The sequence below is a fragment of the Macrotis lagotis genome, chromosome 1 (assembly GCF_037893015.1).
Source record: "Macrotis lagotis isolate mMagLag1 chromosome 1, bilby.v1.9.chrom.fasta, whole genome shotgun sequence".
NCBI classification, from domain to species: domain Eukaryota; kingdom Metazoa; phylum Chordata; class Mammalia; order Peramelemorphia; family Peramelidae; genus Macrotis; species Macrotis lagotis.
The window spans coordinates 151,864,248-151,875,035 of NC_133658.1; the positions used below are offsets into that span (position 1 = coordinate 151,864,248).

At 60.9% G+C, this 10,788-nt stretch overlaps 1 protein-coding gene across 1 annotated transcript; it reads right to left on the reverse strand.

Annotated features, from left to right (window-relative positions):
- Window positions 1-443: 443 nt before the first annotated feature.
- EGR3 (early growth response 3) lies at window positions 444-3,012 on the reverse strand. Its single transcript, XM_074225305.1, has 2 exons — window positions 2,855-3,012; window positions 444-1,955 (listed from the first exon to the last, which is right to left on the reverse strand). The coding sequence occupies exons 1-2, from the start codon at window positions 3,006-3,008 to the stop codon at window positions 949-951; spliced, it is 1,161 nt and encodes a 386-aa protein (XP_074081406.1). The 5' UTR covers window positions 3,009-3,012; the 3' UTR covers window positions 444-948.
- Window positions 3,013-10,788: the final 7,776 nt, after the last annotated feature.

The following is a 10,788-nucleotide window of genomic DNA, read 5'->3' on the forward strand; positions in this document are numbered from 1 at the left end:
CCTGGCTTTCCCCGGAGAAGGAGAAGGTGGGGATGGGGGGTGGAGGAAGAGAAAGGGGGGCTGGATCTGCTGAAAAATCAGTTGTTAAAGAAAAAGGGGAGAAAGAAAAGGTAGAGAGAAAAAATGCGTGGAAAGAAGAGAAACAAGCGAGGTGGCAGGCTCGGTCCTGGCGGTCCCCTCCTCCAGGCGGGTGAGAGTGGGAGCCCTGAGGGCCGGGAGGGGAGAGGCTGGAGGGCCAGGCGCGCTGTGCGCGAGCGGACCCAAGAAAGCCCGCCCGGCCCCGCCCCGGGCCGCCCCGGGCCGCCGCCGCGCTCTGCACCTCCGCCGGGAGGCCCGGGGCGGGCGTGGGGAGGGGGTCGGGAGCCCAGGTGAGAGCTCCGTCGCACACGCGCGCACACACAGACACACAGACACACACACACGCGCACACACCCCACACGCGCGCACAGAGGCGCGCACACACGCGCACGCAGGCGCGCCCTCGGCGGGCACAAGCACCGCGCTCCGGGGCGCTCCTCGTCTCCCCCCCTCCCCGGGGGGGCGGGGGCGGAGGCGGGAGGCGGCGGGGGGCGCGAGGGCCGCCCTGGGCCCCTCAGCCCGCCCGCGAGTCTTCGTAAGGTCCCTGGTGAGTCCCGCCGGCCCCCGCGGATCAAGGCGATCCGGGCGGAACAAAGCGGGCCGGACGCCGCCTCTGCGCACCCCACCCCACCCCGTGCCCGGGAAGGGCGGCGGCGAGACCCCCCCCCCCCTCCCCACCGCCCGGGCCCCGACGCCCAGGCCGGCGCCGAGGGGCTGGGTGGGGGGCGGCGTGGGGGGGGGGAGAGGAGGAGGAGGCCGGGGCGCGGCCCCCTCGCCTCCGCGGCGGGGGGCGGGGGGCCCGTCGCTGTCAAGGGAGCGACGGGGAGGCACTGGAGGGGAAAAGTGGGGTCCGGGGCCGGAGCCGGGTCCTCAGGCGCAGGTGGTGACGACCGGGGCCAGGGACACGGGGGGCGCCGACGGGGCGGCGGCCGCCCCGCCCTTGTCGGCCTTCTTCTCCTTCTGCTTGAGGTGGATCTTGGCGTGGCGCTTGCGCTCGTCGCTGCGCGCGAACTTGCGGCCGCAGAACTCGCAGGCGAAGGGCTTCTCGCCCGTGTGCGTGCGGATGTGGGTGGTGAGGTGGTCGCTGCGGCTGAAGCTGCGCATGCAGATCCTGCACTGGAAGGGCTTGTGCCCGGTGTGGATGCGCAGGTGCCGGGTCAGCTCGTCCGAGCGGCTGAAGCGCCGGTCGCAGCCCTCGGCCGGGCACGCGTGCGGCCGCTCGTGCAGCGGCGTCTTGCTGGGCCGGTTCGGGTACTTGCGGGGCCGGATGGGCTTGAGCGCCAGCGGCGGCTGGGGCAGGCCGCCGAAGCCCGGGTGGATCTGCTTGTCCTTGAAGGCCTTGATGGTCTCCAGGGGCGTGATGGGGGGCGGGTTGACCCTGATGGGGTCCATGCTCTGGAAGGGCTTGTGCTCCGCCACGGAGCCCATCTCGTTGGGGTGGTGGTAGAGGTTGTAGTCGGGGATCATGGGGAAGAGGTTGCTGTCCAGCGCGGGCTTGGCCGACGGGTAATCCTGGGGCGAGTAGGCCAGCCCGGGGTTGCCCTGCGGGTCGTGGAAGGCCACGGGCTCCGGGTAGAGGTCGCTGCAGTTGGAGTAGGGGGGCAGGGCCGGGTACATGGGCTCCACCTCGGCCTGCGGCTGCACCATGCTGGCCGTGGAGGTCTGCGTGCTGAGCGCCCCGGAGGCCGGGGGCACGCCGAGGATGCCGGCGCTCATGAGGCTGATGATGTTGTCCTGACACCAGTTGGAGGGGGAGTCGAAGGCGAACTTGCCCAAGTAGGTCACCGTCTTGTTGCCCGGGGCGGGCTGGAAGGAGCCGGAGTAGGAGAGCTCCTGGCCGGCCTTGTCGCTCGCCAGACCGATGTCCATCACATTCTCTGTGGAGAGGGGGGGGGGGGAGAGAGGGGGCGTCAGTGGACCCGAGCGCCAGCGCCGCCGCGCGCGCGGGCCCGGGGCCGGGGCCGAGCCGGGGCGGGGGGGCCCCCCGGGCGGCACCTGGGATCCGGCGAGAGGCGTCCTCCGGCTCGGGGTGTGGAGGACGGGCGACACACGCACAGGCGCGCGCGTACAACACACGCGCGCACCACGCGCACACACACGCGGGCTCATTGTCTCCCCCGAGGAGGGGCCGGCAGGTAGCGGCGGCCGCAGGTGGAGCGGGAAGCGGAGCGCGGCGCGGCGGCCTCCCCTCCCCCTCCGGCCCTGCCCCCCGCCCCGGGCGCCCCGGCCCCGCCGGAGGCTTTGTCTCCGAACCGAAGCGGGGGGGGGCCCCCGCGGGGGGGGGCCGGCTCCCCGGTGCGGCTTCTCCCCGCCCCCACTCCTCCCCGGGGCCTGGAGAGGCTCGGGCTCCGCGCGGAGGGGGTGGGGTGGGAAGGGAGAACGGGGGGGGGGGGGGCGCGCCCGGGCCGGCGCGGCCTGGACCCGGGCCCGGCCCCGGCTCCCGCCCCGGCCCCGGCCCCGGCCCCGGCCCCGGCCCCGGCCCCGGCCCCGGCCCCGGCTCCCGCCCCGGCCCCGGCCCGGCCCCGGCTCCCGCCCCGAGAGGCGGCGGCGCAGTGCCGCTCCCCGCCGCGGGGACTCGCGGCTCCGAGCCCGGGGGCAGGGCGGAAAGAGGCGAGACCCCCTCCGCGCGCCCGGGGGAGCGCCACGCCTAGCGCCCCCGGACCTGCCTCCCTCCGCGGCTGCGGAGCCTCCGCCGCGGCGTCTCCCGGGGGGCGGGGAGGTGGCAGAGCAGCCGGCCCCCCGGGAGCCCCCGCCGCCCCCCCGCCCCGCCGCTTACCTGTAGCCATCTGGCCGTAGTGAGCCGCCGCGTCGCCGCTGCCGGAGAAGAGGCTGAGGGAGCCGGGCACCTCCTCGGGGTACAGGTTGTCAGGCAGCTGGTTCAGCAGACTGCTCATGGTCACCGGCAGCTTCTCGGCGAGTTTGCCGGTCATAGCAGTCCCGAGCCGCCGCCGCCGCCGCCGCCGCCGCCGCCGCGCTCAGCACAGCTCCCCGGGAAGCGGCATCCGAGAGGCGATCCGCGGCGCGGGGGAAAAGCATGCGAGAGGGAAAGTTCGGGGGGGAGGAGGCAGGGGAGGGGGAGGGGGCGGGCGGAGGGAGGAGAGCCCTTTTGGGGGTGTGGGTGGAGGAGGGGGAGGGGAAGGGGTGCAGCCCTCCGCGCGCCCTCGGGCGCTGTGGCGCGGGGCGCGGCGGAGCGGCGTGGGCGGGGGGCGGGGAGGGGGCGCCTCGGCCGCCCCTGGCCCGGGCTCACGCGCACACACACACACGCACACACACACACACACGCGTGCCCGCTTCCCCGGGACCCCCTCCGCGGGCGCCGCCAGCAGCAGCCGCCGCAGCGCCGCTTTGCAAGCTCAGTGCTGCCCAAATGCTCCAGCCAGGGAACTCCAGCAGCCTATTTATCCGAGCCCCGGGAAAGCTCCGTGACGTAGCTGCCCATATATGGACAGACAAAGCCCAGCCGAAGGGGCGCGACGTCACAATGGAAGCTCCTCACAATGGAACCTTAGAAAGCAGGAAGCGCTGCAGCCGGGGCTGGCGCCCGGGGCCAGCGAGCCGGAGAGAGCCCGGGGCGCGGGGGGGCGGGGGGCGCCAGGCGGCCCGCGCGTGCTGGCCGCTCCTGGCCGGCGTCTCCACGCGGGCCCGCCGCGCAGCCCGGGCTTCCTAAGTGCCCCGGACCCCGCCGGGGGCGGAGGGAGCGAGCCCACGGGGAGGGGGCGGGGCGAGGGAGCAGAGGGGGGAGGGAGCCCCGGCGTCGCCCGAACCCCGCGACCGAGTGCGGAACCTTCCCGGGGAGTCGGGGCTGGGCGGGGAGGGGTGGGGACGGCGAGGGAGAGGAGGGCAGGCGCGGCGGCGCCTCGGGTTTGAAAACGCCGGAGCCGCGTGTGACTGCGCGCGCGCGTGTCCCCGTGCCCCGCGGCGCGGCGGGGCCCGGGCGGCTTCCCCGAAGCGGGGCCGGGACAGGTAGAGCCCGGACCGCCGCGGCCCGGGGAGACCCCGCCGGGTACGGTGTGCCCCCTGCCCGGGGCCCGCGCGTGCGGGGGGACTTGGGGGGCCCCACGTGCAGCCAGAGCCCCACGGGTAGCTTCCTGCAGAACTCCGGGAACTTGTCTAAGGGGCGTGCGGGGGGACTTGGGGGGCCCCACGTGCAGCCAGGGCCCCACGGGTAGCTTCCTGCAGAACTCCGGGAACTTGTCTAAGGCCCGGCCCCGGGCCGCCTCCTGGGCCCCGGGGCCCCGGGCCGCTCGCGGGGCTGCGGCCCGTGGCGGGGGGCAGCAAGGTGAGGCTGGGCACGGTGCAGGGGCGGGGCGGCGTGTGCCCAGTGCCCCCCGCTGCCTCCGGGTGCAGGGGCCGCCCCTGACCTGTCACCTCCCCAACACTGGGGCCCCGGGGGAAGGGCCCGCCTCGGGGTCCCTCCCGCAATGGGGCGGGGGGCATCTAGAACCCAGCTGCAGGCTACGGGGTCTGGCGGGCCAGTACCGGCCCACGCGCGACGAGGCCCCTGGGCGCGCTCGGGGGTGTGGACGGCCCGGCTCTTTCCGTGGGAGGATTCCCCGCTCGGGGGTGCGGGGTGGGGGGACGCGGGCAGAAGGGCACGGATTTCTCCGGTCGCGGGGGCGGGACAACGAGAGAGATTCCCGCTCCCCGGCCCGGAGCCGGGACGGGTGAGCGGGCGGAGCTCCCGAACCTCCCCTGGGGGGGCGGCAGCCTGCAGGCCGCTCCGCTGAGGAGGGGCTCCCCGAGGCTCCCTCCCCGCCCCCAGGCAGCCCGAAGGGGCTGCCCTTTCCCGGGCCGTGGGCGTGCGGGCGTGTAGCTGCGTGTGCGCGCGCGCGTGTGTGTGGTGTGTGTGTGGTGTGCGCGCGTGGGGACGGGAGGTCCGGCGGCTGCGAGGAGGGTCGCGGGGCGCCGGGCCAGGCGGGGAAGCTCCATACAAGGAGAGGATCCGGTGACGCGGCGGTCGCGCCCCTTCTCTGCTCGATTTGGTGCCAATTCCGGTCTCGCATTTGCATATTTTGGCTGCGAGTGGAAAAGGGGAGAGAGCGGAACCCGCAGCCTTTAAAGGAGCCGCAGAGCCCGGCGCGTCAGCCCAGGAGGCGGGCCGCGGGGCCCGGCGCCGGGGGGAGGGGAGCCGCGCGGGCTCCGCCTGCCCCGGCCAGCCGAGCCTCCCGCCGGGGGCGCGCCAGGGTGCCCCCCGCCCCGAGGAGCGGGAGCCCGGGCCGGGCCCCGGGGCCTGGAGTGCAGAGCCGTGCGGAAGCGGGCCGGCCCGGCTCCCCCGGCGGCCCGCTGCCCCGGCGGCCCGGCTCCCCCGGCGGCCCGCTCCCCCGGCGGCCCGGCTCCCCCGGCGGCCCGGCTCCCCCGGCGGCCCGCTGCCCCGGCGGCCCGGCTGCCCCGGCTGCCCCGGCGGCCCGGCTCCCCCGGCGGCCCGGCTGCCCCGGCGGCCCGGCTCCCCCGGCGGCCCGGCTGCCCCGGCGGCCCGGCTCCCCCGGCGGCCCGGCTGCCCCGGCTGCCCCGGCGGCCCGGCTCCCCCGGCGGCCCGGCTGCCCCGGCGGCCCGGCCTCGGGCTCCGCGCACGTGCCGAGCTTGGGAGGGAGGGAGAGCGCCGGGGCCGCCGCGCGGATCTCCGGCGCGATGCCCGCTCATGCCTGGAGTCTGCCCGGCGTCCCGCCGCTTCTGGAAGAAGATGCGAGGCTTCCGGGAGCGCCTTCAACCCTTTTGGGGGGTGGGCATTTAAGGCAGCTTATAAAAAAACCCCCCACTTTCGGGCCCGTTGGGGCGCTTGGATGTGCCGGGCAGAGGTGTGTGCCTTGGACTAACGGGATTAGACCCAGTCCCACTCCCCGGCCTCTGTCCGCCCGGCCGGGCCAGGCTACAATAACAAAATGACTAGCCGAGGCGCTCTTCCAAAAGTGCTCTATTCGCGCCGAGCTGACCCAAACCAGGGAGCAGAATTCAGGAGGGGCGGGTGGTGGGAGTTTTTTAAGGACTAGCAGAACTCTTAACTGTCCCCTACCTTTATCAGGAACCAATCAGAGAAGGAAATGAAGCACACCCCCCCCCCCCCAATCCCCAGGGGCTACTTGAAGCCTTGATCCTTAGGAAACACCTCTGGATCCAGGGAGGTGGGTCTGAAAAGGGTCTGAAAAGGGGGCCAGGGAGGTGCTGCATAATGAAAATGACCCCGACTGTGAAGTCAAATGGCCTTGGTTTCAAATGCTATTTCTGCAATTCCCTTTTGAGTTAACAATTTGTCGGATTTTCTTTTTCACAAATAAAGGTCTAGGTTAGTTTGAGGAATTCTTCACTTTGGGTCCATGAATTCTCATGGGTAGAATTCATGAGGTCAATGAACTTGGATGGCAAAAACGAATTACATTTTAATTTTCATTGACTTTCATTGAAACTTAACATTTGCCTCAATTATTTTTGTTTTTGTTTTTGCAAAGCAATGAGGTTAAGTGGCTTGCCCAAGGCCACACAGCTAGGTAATCTAGCTACCTAGGCAAGTCATCTGAGGTCAGATTTGAACCCAGGTACTCCTGGCTCCAGGGCTGGTGCTCTATCCACTGTGCCACCTAGCCACCCCCTCAATCATGTTTTGAGAAAGGATCCCACAGGCTGCACCAAACTGTCAGAGGAATCCTTGACACAAAATGAGAACCCTTGTATTAGATTAGATTTAAAATCCCTTTCTAACTTTATAATCCTTTGAATGAATGATTATTATAGGTTCTTAGGTTGCCTTTTTCCTCTTAGGCATTTTTTGGAGCTGCTGGAGATACTTTGGTGAAGAGTCTTCAAATCCAACACAGTTATCACCCAATATCTAGTCTAGGTTTGGTCTGCCAAGGTCATGCCCACCACTCACAGTCCTTTCTCCCCAAGGATATCAAGGAAGAGTGTTAGTTCAGGGGAGCAAAAGGGGCGCACCTATGTGAGTGATAGAGGCTGCTCTAGTAGACCCTGGCAACTCAGTTTCCTTTGGTGCCAAGGCCTGAGTTCCTCATGGAAAAATGCTGCTCATACCCTCTCTCCAGTGGAGGGGCCAAGGATGTTTGTCTTGGTTTCATTGGCAGGCCCTGGTGAGATTGCAAAGGGCCTAATTACCTGAGCTTGAAGTCCTGAAACGTGTAGAAGAGCAAGTAGGCACTGGCTCAAAATGTCCTCACCCTGGGAGATGGTGAAAGGCAAACCCAGCCCCTTTGGGACCAGGTGCCAAGAGAACCCAACCCCTGGCTCCTCTCTCTCCTCTTTCAGTATGCCAGCCCAGCTGTACCTTGGAGGTGGCATGGATAGATATAAGCTCAGGTGAACCAGGGGCTAGTAACTTGTTTGCCTTAATGAATTCAAAGCAGGCCCTTGGATCAGGGCTTGGCAAGATAGCAGTGCTCCAGATTCCAAAGCTTCTTCCTTCTAGTCTTTCAGTTTTGTAGTGAAATAAAATCTAAAAGAGGGGCAGATAGGGTGTTATGACAGCATCTCACTTCTGGATAGATTTACTTTTCCTCTCCCTATTTTCACTTATCACCTTCCCCTTTCCTCAGGTGTCCAGGTGATTCAGGGGTACCTCCTCTCTCAGAGGAAAGTGTTCAGATAAATTCCTTCACCCTGAAATATTGACTAAATGTGTTGGCAATTTAAAAGAATACCATGAATACTTTTACTGGAGAGGATGAAGCTTGCAAGGGTAGAATCTTAGGTCTGGTCATAGACTGTGGGATAGCTTTTGGCGGGGAGGGACAGGGACTTTCCATGCCCTTTATAACCACCTATATCAGTCAGCATAAGACTAGTTCTGGATGTGAGGGTCTCATAGTTGAGAGACCATCACTAAAATTGCCAATTAATGGACTCCTACTGTGTTTTCATTTCTCCTGAAAGTTCTTCAGTAGTCCTATTTTCAATACTAATTCTTGGTATCTCTGTGCCAAAGTAAGGGTCTAAGGTGAATTCAGAGTTAGAAACAGTGCTTGGGGCAGGAGAACAAAAGATTTGGAGTTAGGGGACCTTGGTTTAGACCTTCCAACTCTAAATCTGTGGTATCATGATGCAAATGGTTCCTGTGGTTAATATTTATAGAGTACCCATGATCTATTATTCTTGAAAATGCAAGTGATTTCTGACCTCAGAGGGCCAGATTTAACACCCAAAATGTGGGAAAAAATGGTGAAAGAAGGTGAGATGAAGAAGGTAAGAGAACAAAAACTGGAGAAATGAAGGGGGGATCTTTATCACTGTTGCTAATATTACAACTACCACTGCCACCAATACAGCAATAATAACTTATTTACTTTAAAGTTTGCAAAGCATCTTGAATATATGCAATCTCATTTGAGCCTCACAATAATCTTTCAAAAGAGGTGCTATGTCCACAATCACCCACCAATTCTGCCATTATAATAATCACAATAAAAATTCAAAATCATATTCATAGAATTTTCAAGGTTTTCAGAGTATTTTCCTTCTAAAGAATGAAGGCCCATCAACAACCACCTCTTCAAATATGATGATATTTTTAGGTCAGTAATCTAAGGGTCACTTTTCCATGGAGAAATAGATTGAGAGAAATTTGATTTTTGAGTTTCAATATTTAAACTGAAGTCTTCTGACCCCAAGATGAACATCCATTCCTGTCCCACTCCCCATACCTCCATCAACTGGCATCTGCCAGGTGGAGAGCATGATGTTGCTTAGTAAGGCTATAAGGACAGATTCCATGGCCTTTGACTCCAAGAACACATAAAGAGATGCATAACAGTTCAAAGCAGCATGTATTGCCCACTTCCTTTGCCCAATGCCCAATTGAACCACTTGCTGGCTCTTTATCTTTCCTCCCCTTCTCCTCTCTTCATATATACATACATATATATATATGTGTGTATATATATATATATATACATATATATATATATATATATATATATTTAAGGCAAGGAGGTTAAGTGACTTGCCCAAGATCACACAGTCAGGAAATTACTAAGTGTCTGAGGCTGGATTTAAACTCAGGTCTTCCTGACTCCAGGGTCGGTATTCTGTGCCACCTAGCTGCCCCATCTTCATATATTTGTGCATACTATCTCCAATTATTAGAATGGACATCCTCCTCATCTTCACTTATTGAAGTCCTTTTCAAGACCCAGATTACTGGTCACCTCTTTCTTTGAGCCTTCTCTGACTTCTCTGAGCAAGAAGCTGTATCTCTTCCTCTTTTAATCTGTGTAGCCCCCTCTCTTTAACCTTTCCTCTGATCTTCGTCATTTTCTAATTTTGAATGATGAGTATCTGTCTATGTGTCTCACTTTCCCTTGCTCTCTTCATCTCTTTCCCTACTGTGGTGTAAGCTCCTTGGGGGAAGAAAATAGATAATTTTCATCTCTTTATATCTAGTGCCTTGAATAGACTCTGTGTTCAATTAATGTTTGTTGAATTGATTAGACTGTCAAGAATGGGGTACTGAAAGCCACTAGGAATTAGAAGACTATCATTCTCCCCTGGATTCTGTTATTTAGTTGAATGAGTTTGGGCAAATCACCTTCTGAGCCATTAGTTTTCTTGCCTTCTTTTTTAAGTTGTTGTGAATCTCAAATTGTAAGGTAAATTCTGTCAGCATAAAGTATTATTCTATTAACTCTTTGAGGGCTGGCCCAGACAGTATCTTGTTTACTTGTGTATCTCTATACATATTTGTTCAATACACATGCTGGTGTCAAATGAATGGCAGTTCAGGTCAGAGGTATGAGAGAGATCTCTGGAAGATAGAGAAAGTAGTACTGAAGATGTTTGCTAAAGGATGGGCAGAATTTTGATCATCAAAGAGTCCAGATGGTACAGATTCATAGAACTTAAGAGCTGGAAGAGACCTTAGAGGTTCAAAAAATGATCCCCTAATTTTACAAATAAGAATATTGAGGCCCAAAGAGATGTTAAATGACTCACAGGAAGTCCCATGACAAGTAAGGTGCAAAGCCAGAACTTGCCACCCAGGTCTTCTGACTTTAAGTCTAATGCTCTTTCTAATACAATGGATGAGGAAGGAAAAAGAGCTGGAAAGGTGTTAATAGGAGGTCAGGGGGTTCACTGGGAAGGCTGACAGTGTGATATGTGTGGTTTCCCAATGCAAATATAAAATTGTGCTCAAGTTCTAGGGCGCTCGGGTGGAGAAATGGTGGCTCAGGGGATCAAATCTCATGACCTGAGGACTTACTTTATTAGTTCAGAGGCACATGGAAATATGCGATTGAGTCATGTGTTCAGGTGGGTGTCATTCTCCCTGGGGGTCATGGTGGGACATCCCCTCTTTAGAGTATGGGAGGGTGAATATCTATGTGAAAGGGACCCTCAGGGCAAGGGACTTGTGGAAAGAGGAACTTTGAGGTTGTAAACCAACCAGAAAAAGAAAAAGTGAATGAGTGTGAGGTAACACAAAGAAAGGAGAGAGAGAGAGAGAGAGAGAGAGAGAGAGAGAGAGAGAGAGAGAGAAAGTTGGAAAGAATTAAAAAAGGGGGGGAAGGATAGAGAGAGAGTCATAGGAGGGAAGAGAAACAAATACTGGAAAAGAGAAAACAAAGCTCAATATAGAGAGAAATCGTTGGATATTCAAACCTGTTTGGGTTGGAGGGAGGGAAATGGGGAGGGGAGATAGACACATAGAAAGACAGAATGATAATAAATAGGGGAAAGAGGGAGGGAGAGACAGAGAACTAAAGGAAGAGA